This window comes from Misgurnus anguillicaudatus, chromosome 14 (assembly GCF_027580225.2).
Source record: "Misgurnus anguillicaudatus chromosome 14, ASM2758022v2, whole genome shotgun sequence".
NCBI lineage: Eukaryota > Metazoa > Chordata > Actinopteri > Cypriniformes > Cobitidae > Misgurnus > Misgurnus anguillicaudatus.
In genome coordinates, this window is record NC_073350.2 from 22,512,759 (window position 1) to 22,534,287 (window position 21,529).

Sequence of the window (21,529 nt, forward strand, 5' to 3'; positions counted from 1 at the left end):
AAAAAAAAAGCTGGCGTGGAAAGAGTTAAGAGTTGGATTCCTCATGCTTAACATAGGCAAAGAGTCAAAAAGCAGTTATGACAGAGTATTTCTGTGCCAGATGCATCTCGGCAGAGTTCGTACAAGTTTCTGAAAGTTTTTTCCCAAACATTAAAGATTCATATGAATCTTGCTTTATTTCTTTATATTTCAGTGCAGGATGTACAGTGGAAGTCCTTATATGGGCAGTTCACCCAGAAAAGTGCACACACACACACCAACCAAAAGTTGACACGAAATCAACGTCACCAAATAAGTGTGTTGTTGTTTTTGAAGGAAATTGAAGCATGTTCAGCTTCCCAATGAACTCAGCCTTATGGAAACAATAGATATAGTTTGTTTGTTTATACGGGGTAGCAGCGGTGGAGTTGTGTTGGTTTAAAGCTGATTTCATTGGAATGGGGCAGTCCCAACCGGGTCATGAGTCGCATACGGTACGTAAAACTGCATCAATGTCTGTGTTTTGTTCACAAACATCGCATAAGTGCATATAATGTAACCGGCATTAACATGTAGTGAATCGTAAGTTATTATGAGATGGTGATATAATGTTTTTGTTTACGCCCACCCATGGTAGGCCTCTAGGGCCGTTTATAAATCTGATCAAACTAAAGACTCTTCAGAGATATGAAGCATGCAATCCTACTCTATAGGTGCTCAAGATTAAGAGATTAGCAGAAACACTGCGTTATGTGACCTTTAAGAGACACCCAACGTGATCACAAACATAAACTGAAGGGTGGTTTGATGCGTTACTACACAGTCTGAAAAAGATTGTGTACCTGTCATAGCAGGGCCAGCGGTGCTCATGGGTGGCATGTGGGGATAACCCGGTGGACCCATCATAGAACTCATGCTCTGTCTCGTATCCATGTACATGTTTCCTGAAAAACAAACTGATGTTATTATGTTATGATGGTTTCAATCTATTAACATCCCATTGTATATGGTCTTTGTTTATCTGTCATTCCTTCGGTTTTAAATGTATATGTATTAATCCTCCTGTTTTATGGTTTGATTCTAATGTTCAGCACTTTGGTCAGTCTTTATAAATAAATGAACTTCAATCACCTGTGTTGATGTGTGAGCTGGGCTTGTTTGGATGCATGGAGCCGTGACACACTGGAGGCTGCACTGCTCCCTGTGGCTGGATTCCAGTGCGATTGAAGAACTGATTGATGGAGGAGCAGAGGTCTGCCATCTGAGTGGGCTCAAGGGACCAGTTATTCAGCTCCGCCTGCCTCATGCTCTCTTTCAAACCTTCAGAGAAATGAGGCCAGTTGATTTAATCGATGGGTCTAGATGCTTACACAAAACTGAAACAAAAAGCCCTGCAATCTACAGCTGTTGTTTCAAATTAAACGCACCTGCTGGATTAAATCGTACAAAATGATGCAAATAAATAGCTAGTCAGCTGATTTCATAAGTAACATTTTGTTATGATATTTAATTAAAACAATTCATGCCATTTCACTGCATGGGTGACTACAAAGTAGCATGAGGCTGTAAGCATGATAAATTAAGTTATTAAACTCTAAGGAACGGCCTTTATTCAAGAAGATAGATTAAAGATAGTCCTTTACACTCCTGTAAAGTTAATTATACATTTAAACATCAATTATTCAGCTATTCACAATCTAAAGTAAGTTTAAGAAATATTTAAATATTGGTATGCGCTAAGCGCATTCAAAAATTGGCGACCGGTGTCCTTTTTGAATACATTTTTGAATTTGAACACATTAATATTTAAAAAGTCTTAGGCCACCATGCTACCATTAGATTTGTTGTTTTTGCAATTGTATAGTGATCATTTATAATTATTTCTCAGTCTCTTTATTAGAATACAACCAGAAAATACAGGAAATGTGTATGTAGTATTAAAAACAATGTAAAAGTGTGAAGTATTTAGGGTAAACTCCCCTTCTACTTGAGCAATAGCAGGCAACTGCAGGATCTCTTAAACCTAAATGAAATTAAATCCTAATTTCTAATTCTAATAATGTCTTCAGGACTTTATTCTCCTCAAAAAGCTCAAGATGTATTTCGTGCCAAGAGAGGTCACACTAAATACTGACCGATGCCTGAAGACATTTAGTTCTGAAAATTGTTTTGTTTTTAATTTTGTATTTCCTGTATTTTCTGTTTGTACCTTAAAAAAGCGTGAAAAATAAATATGGATGGACATTAAAACTTTGCTAAAACAACAAAGCTGGTGATGGTGGCCTAAGACTTTTGCACAGTACTGTATATTATATACATTGTCCTTGCAATCTTGAGGAGTCCTACAAATGAAGTGAAGCTAGTACAAAATATCTGTTCAAAATGTATCTGTGCAATCCGTATCACTAAAGTCCCATAAGATTAGGAGCATCAAAGTTTCAATCATTGATTTCACATTCATTTAAAATGCATTACTCTGTCACTATTAAAGATATCAAGGTTATTTTCCACAGAATGTACTTTACACTATGTAGCATGCTTTTATAAAAAAGTAAATTACAAAAGCTTGGTTCACCTTTACCTTGAAAGGGTGACAGATCCACATCAGCCCAGTTGTAGCTGCTGGCGATGCGGCAGCTTTCTTTCAGCGCATCCAGGTTGGGGGGGTACCAGTCATTGGGAAGACCTGCATCACAGTCAAAACAAGGCGGGTGATTAGTCCACAGCAGACAGAGCACGACTGCCTCACAGTTCCTTCTCATGCCAGCAGGGGGAGCCATGTCCCTCTGCTACAATCTGCTGCTCTGAACTGTGGTGCATTTGCTTTGTTCTCATTAGAGCCAACAGTATAAATCAACCTGTGATTTACTGCTGACTGCTCCAAAGTTGCCATAAATTTTTTAATCTAAAATAAATGACTGTTAGAAGAGGCCTGAATAAATCGACCTGTCAGGCCGATGCCAGCGTTGAGCGAAGTATGCATAGACTGAGGGTTCGAGACAGGAAGCATGAAGAATGGGACCAAATAAAGAAAAGAATCATCAGATTCTTACCAGTGTTGCACTGCATCTGTTGCTGGGCAGGATGGGGCTGATGGGACAGATTCGGATGTTGCTGCTGCTGGCCGTGGCCCTGGTGCTGGGGTGGATGTTGCCCGTGCTGGCTGTGTTGGGGGTGTTGGCTGTGCTGTGGGTGTTGGCTGTGCGCTGTGTGAGGGTGCTGGCTATGTTGGGTGTGGGGGCCATGCTGGGAGAGGTGCTGGCCGTGGGGGGAGTTGTGGCTGGAATGAGGGGGGTGGGAAAGAGGCACCTGGCTACCGCTGTTGGAGATGTTGTTGGGGTGAGAGTTGGTGATGGGGTTCTGGTTGTTGTGAGGGTGGGTGCTGATAGTGCTGCTGGGAGAGTGTTGGTAAGAGCAGGAGGTGTGGGTTGGCTGAGAGGCCTCCGACGGCATGACCATCAGACCTGTAAAGACCAAACAGAGATGCTGTGTCATATAACCTCTTCACTTATAAAATAACTTTACTTAAAGCAGGGTTCCCAGACCTTAGCTAACTTCAAATTCAAGGACCTTTCAAGGACTTTCCAGGTCCAATACCCTCAAATTAAAGGACCAAATGTGGGGACACACTCCAAGTGAGAGCAAGGTTACATCGTGTTACCTTTTAAGTAGTGATGCACCGATGTATCGGCCGCCGATATATATCGGCCGATTTTTGATCCATTTGAAACCATCTGCATATTGGCAATAGCATGAGAAAGGCCGATAGCCATTGTTTATTAATTAACTGCATAAAGAAATCCATTATATGTAAAAAAAAAAAATGAGTTAAAGTTTGTTAATAAAAACAATGCTGAATAGCAAAAACTACCTTTAAAGGTTGTCATGCTGTTTTATTATATTTGTTTTAGCTTAATTTGTGCCTCTCTTATTATGTTGGTCAGTTGAATGTTAATTAGATCCAATCCATGTTCAGTAAAAATAATTTGATGCAGAAATAAACTAGCTAATAGACCAACTGTATAGTATTGTTTACAAGTGTTTAAAAATCGGTATCGGCATCTGTATAATAATAATAATAATAATAATAATATGGACTTTTCCAGAATTCTTCTTGCATAAAATAGATTTAGGCTATGTCCACACGAAGCCGGTGCATTCCCTATCCGATCATTTTTTTTCCTTGCTCTAAAAAAATAATCCGTAAACACGAAACCACTGAAACTGACTGAAAGCGGTGTAGTATATATGCCGGACCAGTATGGGGCGCTGTACTTCTGCCACAGATATACACTATACACGGAGAAGAAGACTTGAGCATGCGCATAACCAACGTATGGTGTTGTCCATTATCGCTTGTTGGTCACCACAATTGCATAGAAGCAATAGATTTTGCTGTAATAAAGCTAGTAGGCTTTAGTAGCTTCTGTAGCACGAACACAATCAAGTAGTCAGCCGTTATTGTTGTTGCTGTTACGTGTGACGCTTCCGACACGTGATGTGATGACATTTTCGCTTCACAAAATATACGGATTGGCTGTACATACGAAACCGCAAGGGTGTCGGTTTCAGATTTATCCACTTTAGGACCCGGTTTCAAAAAATAGCGGATTCAGTCTCCCAAAACGCCGGATCCGTGTGGATGAAACGCCAATACGATAACAAATGTATGCGTATACAGTGATACGCGTCTCCGTGTGGACAGCCCCTTAAGCACTTTCAATGACCTGTATCTATGTATGTATATTTCAAAAACTTCTCAGGGCCTTGAATTTCCCCCCCAGATTCACAAACTTTCAAGGATTTCAAGGACCCATGGGAACCCTGTTAAAGTCAAAATTTAATTTTGTATTTTTGTTTATACTTGCATTATACCAAATGTTGAATGTCAATTTACAAAACTCTCACTTAATCATTTTATTAAGTTACAGCTATATATTAAATTTTAACCTGTTACTTCTGTATGCATACTTTTATAATTTTACTCACCTTATGCTCACTTTTATAGTCTTAATTATTTATGAAAGAAAAAATGTATAAGCAGCCGGTTGTTATCTTAGAAATAAGCCCCGACAGTGTGATGAGGCTTTTTTCTGAAGGGGTAAGGAACATTAAATATTGATTTGAAATATTTTATGAGCTCATTTTTAACAAAAGCAGACCTTCCGTGAAGAAAACACGTTTATTTTCAGTTTTAAGATAAGATAAGATGTTGAAAAGTCACAAAGACGCTATTTGGTTTAATCATTTGTAAATATAATGCCGTATTGTTATATATCTTTTTTGTGTAATATTAAGCTGTACCTGTCAAAATGATTTGCAGAGTCCAGGTTACAGCTGTTATTATTTTTTAGTGGTAGTTATCTGGGAATAACAAACCTGCAAAAGTCTATTGGCCTAAATTATTAACTTGAAGTACCCCATGAGATTTTAATAATTTAATAGCACATTTGCATGTTTTTATGTGTCATTAGTTTTATCAGTAGTATTTCACAAAATTATTGATATTATTACATGTTAATTGACTTTCAAGGGATTTGCGAAGCCTAGTTTATTATTATATGTTTGTTTATTTTTAACACTAGTCAGGAGCAGCACTTCTAATTTCCTCGCATACAAAGCTATGACAGTGCTTTCAAAAGTGTAAATGATAAAGCGGCAAGTGATCCCGTCTGTGTTAATTCCACACATTTTTGGTGGTTGCCTGGTTTATATTTTTGTGGCTGTTGGTGTACCAGGTAGCCCCGCCCACCCTGAAAATTCCATGGATCAAAATCCTGCGAGTCATGTATATCAAACATGCACAAGCTAAGAGCGACTGTGGAGGTTCAGAATGGGATATTATAAGTAGGGGTGCACTGATATATCGGTCGATGATGCTTGCTATGCTTCTCAATAAATTACGGTAAATTGCTGCAACATCAAAAAGCAAGAGGGCGCTCTCGTGCAGAAACTCAGTATGCGCTGCAGACGAAGAACCATACACTCACAGCAATGACACGCAGCTCCAGGAAATGGCTTAAGGATATATTTATATTGCTTTTCAGGTATTTTAATGATAATAAAGAATATGTATAATGATTATGTTTGACGTGTGTTGCTTTTTGAAATGCATGTTATAAACGACTCAAACTAACAGTGATTTCAGATCGATAAGGACTTACTGACCAAAATATTATTATCGGCTGTGCGATTAAGAATAGTTATCGGCCATGTATTATTAGTGTATATCGGCATTTATCGGTGCACCCCTAATAATAAGAGAAAGGTCAACAAGGAACTATAAAAAGCATAACATCTGGTAAATTATGAAGGAAGTATTATATTTAAAAATAGAGTTATTAGTTCACTTCCTTAGTACTGACTGGTGGTCAAAGCCCTGGCACGTGTCCAAATACATTTAGTGTTAGCAACATGCATTTGAATCCATCCAATCATATTTCCTGATTCCAAGTGGCAAAAAAGCCAAACATGCTAAATGTGATTCTCATCATCAGACAGTGATTCGGCACGCAGTCATTGTCTGTCCTTTAAATCCATTCGATTCCCTCTTCAACTTTTCATTTGTATAGTGATTGTTTTGAATTAGTTTCTAAAAATGCCTGACAAGCCTCCAACATCTGCACACTCTACAGCAACCACCGAAGCGTGTGTCTCGCAGTCTTAAGAGGGTCTGCACATCATGGCGCTGGCATTGTAAACCTATTCCAGTGGAGAGCTTTTAAAGCCAACAGCGGGCCTTGCATCGCTGCAATCGCCAGAGAACACTCATCGACGGGGTGACAGGGGTGTATCTCTTATCAGCACAGAAAGCCTATTGTCCAACCATGGGAGAGCACAGAAAAGCAATTAGCCGGCAGCCCCCCTGAATAATAATGCGAGTTCATTACCTATTATCAAAGCCAGTGAATTAGCTCAGTGTCTCCAGCAGTGGGGTGTGAAATCCTCTCGCCGGCTTTATTTGCTCATTTTAATTGCTCAAGCTTGTCTGACTAAGAGATTTCACTTTTATGCACATAAAAAGGTAACAACTTTCAACTAATGAAACATAGATGATAGATTAAAGAAGTTCACTTTGGAAACATTTATGTGAAAAGCTTTTGATTTGTGCAACTAGGTTAGACGCGGAGGTTCATGGTATGTGTGCGCAACCTTCCTGTCAAGTGCTTTTTGTATATCAGTCAATCTGATTACAAACAACAGCGATTTATTTTTAAAAGACAGGCAGGCAAGCTGCGTGAAGTGAATTAACCAATTCTGTATTCCTATATTTTAAATGAGAGATGCTCCAATCAGGATTTTTGCAGCCGATACCGATCACCGATTTGTTATCTTCGTGATCGGCCGATGCCGATTTTTTAAAGCTAATAAGCGAGCTCTTTGATGACTGTAACTGTTAACCTTTTTTTTTTAGATAAATTAATATAACAGATGTTGCCTTTGTTATATTACTTTCAGTATTTAGGTATTATTGTTTTAATAGAAAATAAAATAAATAAGCACTACAAATATTTCTTCTGCAAAGAGATATTTAATATCTCTTTAAAAAGGTTTAATCTGCAAAAAGATTTAATCTCTTTAAAAAGGTTTATGTCTCTTAAAAGTAATGAAAATAAAGAACGTAACAGTCTTTACTGTATGAATTAAATATACACGCATTCGTATAAAGTACAACAGTTCTTCAGTAAAGAGCAGAGAGTGATTTTATTGAGAGATTAATTAGGTTACTGTAGCTTTAAGACGTGAGCGCGATTGCTCCGTTCACGTGCACTGATGACAGGCAGCTGTGTGCGCGCGCGTCGGTTGTACGTGGACAAGAGCAGCTATGAGAAAAAAGAAAGTTTAAACGCTCAAAAGTTTAAAACGCATGCAAATAATAAACTTTTGGCATGACGATGCAATTGTCCGCGATAGATGTGTGTTGTATCCGCTGTATGATGGGGATGTGAAGACGCGACGTGCTGTTAAAACCGGAGCGTGCCCTCATAGAAAATCCACACAACTTATCTCTTTAAAGGCAGAGAGAAAAATCCAAACGTCACGTAGTGTGTACTTGCTACTTACCAGGTTGCCCAATGTCCTCACTGACACTCTTCCAAGCGGTATTCTGCCCTACAAAGGCAAAAGGCAGTAACTTTGTTTTTGGTCGAAAATTAGTTATTGATATTTTGTGACATTCAAGACCTCCTTTATCATGTGGATAAGTATCTTGAATCAATTTTGTTGTTTTTTCGAGAAAATAAAAATCAAGAAAATAACTGACAACTAGAGTCACTTTAAAGTCTAAACTTTAAAGTCATTTTTCTCAGTTCTACACTCCAGCAAGTTAAGGTCTTTTGTTATAAGGCAGTATTCCTGTCTCTATAGAAATAAGAACTTCTGTCGTATAGCTCCGGGTGACTGTTCACAGACAATATCAAGCATTCCTTCATGTTGAATGAGTGACTCCAGGCGGGGCTGCTGGAACAGCAGCAAGCAGGCTCCTGATTGGTTAACGCGGCACATTATCGGCGAAAACCCTCCAAAGTTAAAAATTTTCACAGCGTCAAACGTAAAATGCACAACAAACACCATTCGCTCGTACCGCGCCAGACGCTCAAACTAGACGTGCGAATGAGGCGGAATCGCGTCTTCCGCACCGCGCTAAACGCTTTATTCGCGCCGTGAGACCTCCATACGCGCGTCAACGCGTCTTCACATTGACTTAACATTAAAATCACTCACGCATGACGTCTCTACCGCGGTTGGTATAAACGCAACATTATGAAGTGACGTAAACATCATTGAAAAGCTGCAAACAGTTTTTGCAAGTTCCCACAATTTTTGCAAGTTCCGCAATTTCATCGCATAAAATTGTATAAATATCCCGCATATTCCATCGCTTTTTTAAGAAAACATGCCGCACAATCAAGGATTTTTGCCTGCAACGATCACAAAAAAAAATTGTTTTTCTGGAAGGACTGATTCAGTAGAAATCGTGGGGAGGGCTTCAATTATTATTGTGAGTAACAGGGGGACCTTAAAATGTTTCTTTTTTTACATTTTGTGTACACATTTCCTGTTTTGTATCCTAATAAAGAGAGCAAAAAATAAATAAATAAACATATAATATGGTTGAAAAACAACAATTCTGGTAGTGCCCCATTGCAAAATACTGTTCATGACAATATCTGTCAAAGTGCAAAAAAAAGAGTAACACATCCACATATTGTGTCTGGTTCTCCTTCCCTTGATGGACCATCTGAATATAAACTTACCCTGTGCGTTGTAGGACTGTTCGAACACAGTCTTGTAAAGGCTGCGGAAGGAGGCACTAAGATCTTCGAAGTCCGAAAAGAGCAGCTGCTTGTCACGGTCCGGTATGCTGTACTGACCCTGAGGGGCCTGCTGCAAACTCATGGACTGGGATACCGTCTCTGGATGACTCGTCACCTGGAAAACAGGAGAGAAAGATAATGATGGCTGTGCAAGGGGAAGAACGAACAGAAATGGTTCTTGCCGATCTCGACGGCAGCCCAGCCAGGCCCAGTGACCGGCAGATTAGAGCCTAGATAGAACATGACAGCACTGACTACAGCACTCAGCATCACGGCACAGGAAATGAACAGCCTGACACATTGCAAAACGATATGCAGGAGCAAAATCCTGGCGTGGGCAGCTCAACCCCTCGGTTGGAGACTCCGTATTCTTGACCATTTACTTATGAGCACAGTTGAAGCTGATCAAAACAGACGTGTCTCTCCGGAGGGACTGTGTGAAGTTGTTTTTACCGCTATTTATTTTGTAATTAACGACTTGGCGTAACTAATTGAACTGAAATCAACAGCGAGATCATAAAAGATGGCCTGCAAAACAATACGTACCAACAGGCACTGATCTATGCGTCAAAATCCTTCAAAGAATGAATATTTCATACGATCGAATCACACAGGTTTCCTGGTCAAAATAAATCAGAGCTTGTGTTTAAACCTTCTCAACTATGAAAGTGAGTACGAGGAGCTGCTCAATGTTTTAAATCTGCAGAAATGCCTTTCATGCCCAGAATGACTGATTCATTGAATGGCTCCCAAGGCCTCCATAATGCTGAGCATATTTGTGACTTCCACAAGGGCAGAGGCTCTGCCATCTCTAGCTCAAGACAACAGTGTTATACACACTGGAGAGGCAGTCATCTGCCACTCCCGTGAAGTCTAATTCTAGCTGTCAGTGCAAACTGGTGAGGGGAAATTTATACATCTCAACATGCTGCAAAGCTAATGCAAATAGGATTCGAAGTGCGAGAAGTCTTAGACACTCGCCACTCCTTCCTACCTTGTCACCTCAATAACTGAATAACTTTAATTTTTATAAATAGTATTGTTTTTTAACCACAAACAAATACTATGAAAAAATAAAATAAATAAAGTAAATGGTACAATACAAGAGATTTCAAACTGTGGGTTGCACAGTGGGATAAGGTGGGTCACGCAAGGTCACTTGGCTTTTGTGGTAAATGTGTGCAAAAGTGCAATTTATGACAGTGATTTTGATGTATTTAAAACATTTTTAGGATTGCAATTTAACATTTGTGAGCCTGGACCAGAAAACCAGACATGAGTTGCATGGGTATATTTGTAGCAATAGGCAACAACACATCATTGTATGGGTCAAAATGATAGATTTTTTATTATTCCAAAAATCATGAGGATATTAAGGGCCAGATTTACTAAACGGGGCAAATTAGCCTCATGCTGCGTTTACACCAACCGCGTTTGAGGCATCAAAATCGCGTCTATCGCGCCTCGTTTGAAGCTTGAACAGTCTGAATGCTTTTGCGTGTCTAGAGCGAAGTAGACGCATGGAAAAAGGAAGCATTTGACGCGTGTCAGAGGCAAAATCCTTTCAAATTTCTCAACTCGGGCATCAGCCGCAAATTCGCGTCAAACACAAAATGCACAAAAAGCACCATTCGTGTGTACTGCGCCGCACCAAGCGCCTAATTTGCGCCGCGAGACCTCCAGACGCACGTCAGCTAGTCTTCACATTGACTTAACATTCAAAATCACTCGCGCTTGACGCCTCTACCGCGGCTGGTGTAAACGCAGCATGAGAGCGCAACTCCAAAAAAGCGCAGATGGGGTTGGTAATATCTGTGTTTTTTTTACTAAAAAAGCGCAAATTAAATAACAGGCGCAACATCCAATTTCCATTATCATCAATGCAATGTACTAAGAGCAGTGCAAATTAGTTCAGGGTCACAAATAAGCAGAGCTGATCTTGAATTCAGCACCACAGACATCGCAGTGGAAAATTCGGGGTGTGTAATCCCAGCTAACAAAGCCATAGTACACTGAAAAGAACTGGAGGACAAATTTTTTTTACAAGAAGTTTTGAAACGTCTGGTATTGTGTGACTTCTCCTCTTGAGTGTGAATCACTCCTCTTGAGTGATTTTTTATACTTAAGCAAATAAAAATTAACATGGCTTGGCAAACAATATTTTTCTGAATAATATGTTCATCTGGCATTCCAATTAAACTGTATGTTAAACGAATCCTCTGCCTTGTATCACGCATTCTCTGCTCTCTGTGATGCGTCGTTTTTTTTAAGCAATAATTGCAGCCATTTTCAACACAAATTAATTTAAGAAATGCTTTTTTTGGCGTTAAATAATGGTGCAAATTCCAGTCATAATACACACGTAAACATTAGTAAATCGTGTTGCGTAAATCATTTAAATAATATCCTCCCAAAAACTGCGCCTCTGAAATGGAAACTACTAGAATTGCATTTGTAATAAGGTCAGTCGCAAAAGTATCTAGACCACACCTTTTCAGCGCCAATAATCCACTGCGTGTCTTTAGTAAATCCCGACAGCCATTATTTAATGACAAAATGATGGTTTGCACTTGCGCACGCTGTTAGTAAATCTGGCACTAAGGGTATAGATCATGTTCCATGAAGATATTTAGTAAATTTCCTATTGTAAAAATATTTAAACAATGTGTTTATCATTAGTAATGTGTGTTGCTGACGACTTCATTAGCACAACTTTTAAAAAGGCGATTTTCTCAATATTAAAGTGTTTTGCACTCTCAGATTCCAGATTTTCAAGTAGTTGTATCTCGGCCAAATATTGTCATATACTTCAAGAGAAAGCTTATTTATTTAGATTACTTATTTCAGATAAATCTCAATAAAAAAATTACCTTATGGCTGGTTTTATGGTCTAGGGTGAGATTTCATTATATGATCTGTTAAATTTTTTATGCATTTTATTATAACTATTTTGAATCTAAAATTTTACTATAATGTACCCAAAGAGAACGATTTGTAACTTTTCCCCCAATATTTCTATTAAAAAAATATTTGGTGGGTCTTAATATAGATCATAGCTGTCTAAGTGGGTCCTATAAGTGAGTATAGTATGTACTAAATTGAGATGCTTTAACCTGATTCAAACCATTAATGTTTGATTCAGGAATCATTATTTTGTATGATGATTTTGCTATTTGCTTGCTTTTTCGTACAGCCAGAAAAGAAAAAAAAGTTAATGATTACAACTATAACTAAAAAGACTAGAAAGTGTCTATTAACTGATCTGCAATTATTTTGCTATACCAAAACATTTAATAAATTTGTTCATAATTAAACACTAAACTCACAACTCAAATGATATAACTGCATGCATGACACGCTGGTTAGCGCCATTTTAAAATGGCTGCTGAATGAAAAGACACGAGGTCACCTGCTTCTACGTGACATTATCAGTGGAGATTACTAATAGCACACAAGAAATATGAGCAGCTGGAGTGAGATGACACACTATGCATCACTTTGAAAATGGCCGCACATAATCAAGTTAAGTTCAAATAGATCTCAGTGTTTGTATCAGCTGGACTAGAGCGAGATGGACTAGAATAGACAGACAGAGAAAGAGAGAGCACTGTCTGGCCTGCTGAAGTGAATCTATCAGTGTCTGTGCTGGATCAATGCTGAGAGCCTGGAGCGAGGAGCATGCGGGGCTTCTGGGGGGACCACAACAAAGAGGCAGCATCTCTGGTGGGAGGACATCAGAAGCAGCATGTCTCTTTAGCAGCGCTCCAGCAGTATGAGCTTTGCCTTTCATTCCCTTAACCCCTGTGTCAGCACGCTCCCATGCACAGACCTCCACACACCAGCATTCTGGATTCTCATCGCTTCTCATGAAACTGAGCTCCACAAAAAGACTGGGCAAATAAAGGGTTCTCCCCTGGTTCTGGAGAGGCTAAAAGGAAGACTTCACCCAAAATACAAACATTCGCTCATTATTTACTTATCCTCATCTCATTCTTAACCCGGATAACTTATGTAGTGAAAGATGAAAAGAGAAACTTTGTTTAATGTACTGTACTGATTAATGTAATGTAAAGGACACAAAATATTAAAGGAAAACACCACCATTTTTCAATATTCTACTATGTTCTTACCTCAACATAGACAAATTAATACATCCCTATCTTTTATCATTGCGTGCACTTAATCTTTGCACAGCGCGTTATGAATGTGTTAGCATTTAGCCTAGCGCCATTCATTCCTTAGGATCCAAACAGAGATGAAATTAGAAGCTACCAAACACTTCCCTGTTTTCCCTATTTAAAGACTGTTACATGAGTAGATACACGAGGACGTATGGTGGCACAAAATGAAACGTGGCGATTTTTTAATCAGATAAAAAATGAGAACTATATTGTATGGCGGAAGAGCACTTTGTTTGCAGCAATTCGACAACGGTGCACAGTAACATCATCAATCCCGACAAACTAAAGGCCGCAGTATAATTTTGGGGCACGCGTCAGCGCAGCTTTCAAAGTATACTCATATCGCGGTAACGTGCGGATAGCCGCGTTCGACATCTACGCAAAACAAATGATTTCTTATTCAAATTATTACTCTACCAGGCCGCCAGGGCAGCACTGATTTGGTGCCATTTACAGTTCATTAAAACATTTAGGATAGATAGAAAGTAGCCGTTCAACCATTGCAAACACAATTTAGAACAAACAACAAGAAAACAGAGAACAGCAATCAAACATTATGGTGACGAAAAATTTAAAGACGAAAAAACGATAGTGTGTGTGCAAATGCTGTCTATTTCCTTTGTATAATTGTTTGTAGTGGAGTGTCCTGTCTCAATATTTTCCCATGCATGCACTGTTGTACGCGGACTGTATGCAAATTTTGACCCTCCTGATGACAAAAATGGCGTCATGCGGACGGCCCCACATACATGGACATCCCTAGTATACCTTCGGCTTAAGTGCTCTCACGTTTTATTTTGTGCCACCATACTTACTCGTGTAACTACTCATGTTAGAGTCTTTAAATAGGGAAAATATGGAAGTGTTTGGTGGCTTCTAAATTCCTCCCTTTTTGGATCCTAAGGAATGAATGGGGTTAGCTAAATGCTAACACATTTACAACATGCTGTACAAAGATAAAGTGCACGCATTTAATAAAGATAGGTATGTATTAATTCGTCTAAGTTGAGGTAAAAACATAGTAAAATATTGAAAAACAATGGTGTTTTCCTTTAAGTATCATAACTAAAGTTACATACAATTTGTGTGCCTAAATTTTCATTACTTCTCATAAATAGTTTTTATATGTGGACCACAAAACCAGTCATAAGGACAATTTTTTCAATATTTGGCTGAGATGCAATTATTCGCAAATCTGGAATCTGAGAAAGCAAAAAATGTAAATATTGAGAAAATTTCCTTTAAAGTTGCCCCAAATTAAGTCATTAGCAACTGCATCCACTCAAAAATAAAAATAAAGTTTTGATATATTTATGGTAGGAAATCCTAATGATTTTAGCATAAAAGAAATATCCATCATTTTGACCCATATATTGTATTTTTGACTTTTGCTACAAATATACCGGTGCTACTTAAGAGGTCCAGGGTCACATATGGTATCAGAAAATGTAATACATGGAATCATATGGACTCTAATTATGTTGCTTTTATACCCTTCATTGTACTGAAAAGAGTGTCCAGTATGTTTATATTTATGGATCTAGCAGCCGCTTTATCCAAAGCGATATGCAACAATGAGGAAAACAATAAAGCCGGAGACAATAATATGAGAACTGCTAGACAACACGTTATTAAAAATGTCTTCCTGCATGCAGCAAAGTCACAGGTTTGGACCAACATTTTTTTTTATTACGTTAACCTAATCCATTCAGGAGCGTAATCGTGGTGCGGCATCAGGTAATGGAGAGTTTGAAAGGCAGAGAATGAGATCTTACCGGCGTGTAGCTGTGCACGCTGCCAACACTGTTGAGATTAACAGAGGCCAGACTCTGGTCAGATAGGCTATTGTTAAGGCTGCTTCGAGGGCTGTCACTCCCATCCTGGTCAGGGTTGTACAATGCCACCTGGAAATCAACAATAAAAGGAAAAGCAGTAAGTTACTGTACCACTTACTGTAGTCTGGTTTGTTTGACCTACAGCATATGACCCTGTCTCTAAAATCCAAACTAAAGTCTCATTATTGGGAACATCGAAGCTTGATTTGTGCTATTGATTTGACATTGATATTAAAGATATCAATGTTATGTTTTTGCGAAATGAAAATAGTAATCACAATAAAATGATTTTTACATTTATAACAATCTTAAAAAAAATAATGTATTGTGGATACTAGGGGTGAGGTGCCAGAAAAAAAATAGAAACGTGTTTTAGAGGTCTTCGTATTAATTTTAATAACTGTAACAGTAACATAACAGACAGTTGCGTCACAATTGTGCTGTTGTGTTGTGCACGTATGTGTGGTATGCATACAGAACACCGCCTGTAGAAGACTAAGGTCAGCAGTAATGTGCTGTGCACTGGACTGTGTCTCATACGGAGGAAACATGGCTGGTGGCCAGCAAGATGATCTGCTGTCTTGGACGGCCGAAAGGGGGGAACGCTCTCCTTCAGTAAAGGTCACGTTGCTGGCAGCATCAGGACCATCAACTTGCCCAGCGTAAATTGGTTTGGGACAGCTAACAAAGGTCCTGAATGCTACAGAGACCCTGACCTTTCTGGGAGCGCCGATGAATGCGCAGTTTTCCGTGGCGGAAAACCTCCACTTCAAAATCATAATCCCAATTATCATTTGAAAAGCTGAACTGCAAATATGTGCTGGTTGCAAAACCAGAATAAATAAGGCAATGGAGGATGGTATGGGAATAAATATAATGAGCTCCTGGGAGAATAGTCCTATGCCGAGTTCGGCGCGCTAGGAAAGGATGAATGGAATTCGCAACGATACTGGCCGTGAAAGCATCGCACGCCGCACGTCTTGGCAGCCATGATGTAGTGCTAAAACCGTGCAACAAGTCTCAATATTCACCTGCGTGAGTGAGACAAACCGGGCTGTGGGTGTATTAGGTCATGCAGGGCTGTTATGTGGCGGTGACAGCCAAGGAGAAAGACACATTACAGCTCACAGACTCTTACAGAGAATTATCATTCAAGCAGAATAAATGTTTCCTCAATCCTATTATTCCCTGTTCATCAAAAGACTGAAACATCACAGTTGCCAGAACTGCACTGGATTGTGGCAAGATGGGGGGTTAATTTCATTGAATGATTTGCATATAGCTGCTCTTCTCTTTTACAGCTTTTGTTTGGGTACGTGAACATGTACGACTATGACACTGGGTGGCGAAGGGAGTTTAGGGATGTTGAAAATTCAATCAGCGTTACAATTACAATCCAAAGAACAAGTATAAAATGTTATGTGTAATTAAGTCATATAAAGGCTTTTAGTCAGCCACAATCTATTTTTACTCCCTCTATCTATAAAGTGCGATTTAAAGACCTCATCACACTCTGTTTTTTTTTAATGCCCGAAACGCAGACGCCCACATACTAACGGAGCGTGCATGCCTGCGCACGCGTGAGCAGACACACGCACTGGGAAACGAACAAGCAGAATGAAGGTAAGGGGTGAACAAATCCACTGCAAATACTCAAGTGTGTTTGCTGCGGGTGAAAAAGGAGAGCTATATTTAGCCGTGAATTAAAGGCAAAAGCCTGTGGAGTCTTTCATACGGGCGACTAATCTGCAACATGAGATGAGGATTATGAAATCAAAGAGAAATCCTCCCAGGTGTCTTAAACAATAATTCACAATGTAAAGTGAAATTCTACTGCATGCAATTTATTGAGAAAGAAAAGTGAGAAAAGAAGAAAAATAAAAACGACTGAAGCTTCTTGTTCTTACAATAAAAAATTAACACAACATGTTCATGGTTAACCCTTTAAAGACCTCTCTGAATAAAACAGCTGCCTTGTAGCAATAAAAGCAGGATAAATTAAAAGCAAGCCATATAATAAAATACTCTGAACACAAAATTAAAGAGACATTCCACTTTTTTTGAAAATATGCTCATTTTCCAGATCCCCTAGAGTTAAACATTTGATTTTTACCGTCTTGGAATCCACTCAGCTGATCTCCGAGTCCGGCGCTACCACTTTTAGCATAGCTTAGCATGATCCATTGAATCTTATTAGACCATTAGCGTCGCGCTAAAAAATAACCAAAGAGTTTCAAAATTTTTCCTATTTAAAACTTGACTCTTCTGTAGTTACAAGGTGTACTAAGACCGACGGAAAATTAAAAGTTGGGATTTTCTAAGCAGATATGGCTAGGGAACTATACTCTCAAACTTGCGTAATAATCAAGGACTTTGCTGATATAACATGGCTGCAGCAGGTGTAGAGATATTACGCACTGACCGAAAATAGTCCCCTGCTATTAAAATTAACCAAGGGGACTATTTTCGGGCAGTGCGTAATATCACTACGCCTGCTGCAGCCATGTTATGGAGCAAAGTCCTTGATTATTACGCAAGTTTGAGAGTATAGTTCCCTAGCCATATCTGCTTAGAAAATCCCAACTTTTAATTTTCCGTCGGTCTTAGTACACCTTGTAACTACAGAAGAGTCAAGTTTTAAAGAAGGAAAAATATTGAAACTCTTTGGTTATTTTTTAGCGCGATGCTAACGGTCTAATCAGATTCAATTGATTGTGCTAAGCTATGCTAAAGGGGCTAGCGCCAGAGCCGGAGATCAGCTAAATGGATTCCAAAATGGTAAGAATCAAAGTTTTAACTCTAGGGGAGCTGGAAAATTGGCATATTTAAAAAAAATAAAGTCCCTTTAAATCTTACAGAAATTAGTGCAGAATGGGTTAGAGCAGTGGTTTTCAAAGGGGGCCGCGAGATGGTGCCAGGGGGGCCCCAGTTTTATGACATTTTATGAAATACATAAATTTATCATGATTTCCGTGTAATTAAACCTAAAAAAATAAGGCTACTAACCAAAAGAACTACTTTTTTGTTTAATTTAATGTTTTTTTATTAAAATGAGTTTTAGAACAGTTTTTTGAAAATTTTCTTTGGGGGGCCGCGAAGGAATGCACCGTACACAAGGGGGGGGCCACACGCTGAAAACGTTTGGGAACCACTGGGTTAGAGTACGGTTTGACAATGTCTGGTTTCAAAGGCAAAACAAGGTGGTCAGATATTATGTTACGAACGCATTCTAGCAATACAGCGTTGTGCATGATCATATAGTGAAAAACCAGGCTTTCCTGCTCAGTTACGGTGCACAGGCGCTTTCCCATTGGCCTGCGCCGGCAGGCGGGAAAATCTAAGTAAGAGGGAATTCCTGTGGCTTGGCATAAAGTGCTTCAGGGGCGTAACATGTGCTCTGTTTACAGGGCCCATGTCAGAAACAGCATCTTCATGGAGCCACCTAACTCGGACTTGTTGTCTTTGCATTCTCCTGCATGTTTGGTTTCGATTTCATCGGTGCTTTGAGCATAAGGGCAAAAAAAACATGCGCCCACGGGAAAACCTTGAAATCCCTCGATGGGTGGATCTTTAAAATTCTTCCCATATGAATCAGTCATACCTTACACTTGAAGAGTTGACATTGTTTTGCTGTGTGAAATGTTTTTAGGGCGAGCTCTTGGAGGTGTGCTTAAACTATAACAATGAAACTAAATCAATAAAAAGTGCCTTGGATTTATAGTTTATTGTACTGACGTACAGGCTCCGCTCCAAAACTCTGCTTTCAACACATAGCCTATTTCAGAAGATATCTCATTTCTCCTTTCAAGATTATTGTCAATTAATGTATTTATGGTTCATTCAATGCTGAACAGAATAAACAATAATGATTTTACCTAAAATTTGTGTGTGCCATGTATTTTTAAAGTTCCACTGTGGGAAAAATGGCCCAAAAAAATCCTATCGGTGCATCCCTAAAAATCACCTTGGTTTTCAGCGTCACAAACATGTAACCAATCATATAAACAAAGTTGAACGCGTGGATCAGTAGTTTGAGTCTTATTTATTATGCATGGATGCTGTATAGATTCTGCTTCTGTGCTGTTCACACATGTATAACTGTTAACATCAATGTTTAAAGATTAATGCTTCAAATGCAAAGTTCACGTATGCGTTGTGTAAAACCAAACTTAGCCGATGTGTGTCTGAAACTGCAGAATGTAGCATCTATTCACATATATCTATGGTCTGAGATGGTGCGAAGGTAGATGCGGTAGGGTTGTGCTGATAGACAATATTATAATGTATTGACGATCGTCAGACACATGGCCGATAGCGGGCTTTCATGCAATAGTCATCTTAGTAGTTTCACATTAACATGCACTTTTCCTCACATGAGAGGGTTTGTGGGCTTGACTTTGCGTGAGAGAGCTTGTAACGTGCACAATTTCATTCTTGCAAAAACTGGACTTAATGCGCACGTCTTGGACTCTTGCTTGGACCTGAACGCGTGTGGCATGAACCTCGCACATGAGCTTGTAATACGCGCGGCTCTGACATTTCCTTGCACTAGAGAGGCTGTTAGGCATGCAGGGGTTTAAAACCAGCGAGTGTGTTGTTCCCGCTCCCTAGCACGCAGGAAATTTCATAGTGCCTGGGATTTAATTATGCACTCGGATTAATGGCATCAGTTTTATGAAGGTTGTGGTTGTGACAGTGTTGCCCTTAGAGTAAATAAGCTTCTTTTTTGTCCACCAATCAGGTGCCTTGTCATAATTGAATAAAAACTGAACAATAAATAAATGAGTAAACTATTGCCCCGCCCTCCAATACTATCATGTATCGGCTATCTCACAAGCTGACGATAGGACGTTCTCACAATGGGGCATAATGCCCAACACTAAGAGGCAGTGTTTTCGCATAATTACTAATTCGCATATTCATATGAGTATTCAATGAGTATGCCATTACGCCATATGCTATTATGATGCTCAAAGATGAGTTAACTGATAAAATTCTTGACTACAGTGAGAATTTTAAGATAAGTATAAGGCTAATAGTAGGGGTGCACCCATAAATGCCGATATACACTAATAATACGTGGCCGATAACACCTCTGAATCGCACAGCTGATATTATTCACAGCTATTTCATGTACTACGGCTTTTGATCATTAAGTCCATATAGATCTGAAATCATTGTTAGATTGAGTCGTTTATATCATGCATTTGAAAAAGCAAACATAATAATTATACATATTCTTTATTATCATGAAAATACCTGAAAAGGTTTGAAGAACAGCAATATAAATATATCCTTAAGCCATTTCCTGGAGCTGCGTGTCATAGCTACGTGTATATGGTTCTTTGTCTGCAGCGCATATTGTGTTTCTGCACGAGAGCGCCCTCTGGCTTTGGGATGTAGCAGCATTTCACCGTAATTCATTGAGAAGCATAACAAGCATCATCGGCCGATATATCGGTGCACCCCTAGCTAATATCCTACTAAAATGTTAACTTTAAAATTAAATCGACTGTGAACGGAGTATTCTTATGTAGTGCGTTTCAGATCAGTCCTATTTTCAGTTAAAAGGCAGCTGCATACGTAGACACTGATTTTGAAACAGATTGTTACAATGCAATTTATTTTTACAAACACATCAACGTCGATCTGGTTTTCAGATCCGCTCATACTGTATTCAAGACAAATGAGCGGATCACAAAAGTTAAGTATAATTCAACCCAAACGACAGAACTACGAACAAAATGAATTCCCCAAAACTCCCCTACATCCCCCCTCAGTCCACACTAGTATGCATAATATGAAATACTACTGGTTTATTGCCTGAAGTAAATTAATAACTGATGCTGTTGGGGTTTTTTAAAAGCACTCCAGAGACAGAGCGGCTCGCACCAGGCCAAGAGCGGAGCGCATAAGGTTAAAAAGCCTATTTAAATTTCAGAGTTTTTTGCTTCATTCCTTTTAGCATACTTCTCCATGTAGTCGTGCCATGGAGGGCGAGTTACGGGAGCGGGTTACTCTGTCTGGAAACATAAAGCAGTAATGAAACCTCTGAACGTTCAACAAACTTGGTGCTCTCCCGCAGAAAGGTGTCATAAGTGTTTACTGCCACAAAGCTGAAGGCATAAAAACCACAAACCCGATTTCCAAGAGGAAAAATACACTATCTTTGCAAGGAGTGAACCTGACAGTGATTTTCATTCGTGTGTGCTTTACA

General features: G+C 39.2%; 1 protein-coding gene across 2 annotated transcripts in view; it reads right to left on the bottom strand.

Annotated features, from left to right (window-relative positions):
- foxj3 (forkhead box J3) overlaps nt 1-21,529 on the bottom strand; it is a 119,539-nt gene that overhangs the window by 7,470 nt on the left and 90,540 nt on the right. The window contains exons 6-12 of one of the 2 annotated variants that reach the window (XM_055183295.2): nt 15,253-15,381; nt 9,237-9,411; nt 8,044-8,091; nt 3,033-3,443; nt 2,561-2,665; nt 1,111-1,299; nt 822-923 (exon numbers count right to left, since the gene is read on the bottom strand). In XM_055183295.2, coding sequence (XP_055039270.1) covers nt 822-923; nt 1,111-1,299; nt 2,561-2,665; nt 3,033-3,443; nt 8,044-8,091; nt 9,237-9,411; nt 15,253-15,381 — 1,159 coding nt within the window. The remainder of the gene's footprint in view (nt 1-821; nt 924-1,110; nt 1,300-2,560; nt 2,666-3,032; nt 3,444-8,043; nt 8,092-9,236; nt 9,412-15,252; nt 15,382-21,529) is intronic. The other variant, XM_055183296.2, reaches the window with a different exon arrangement.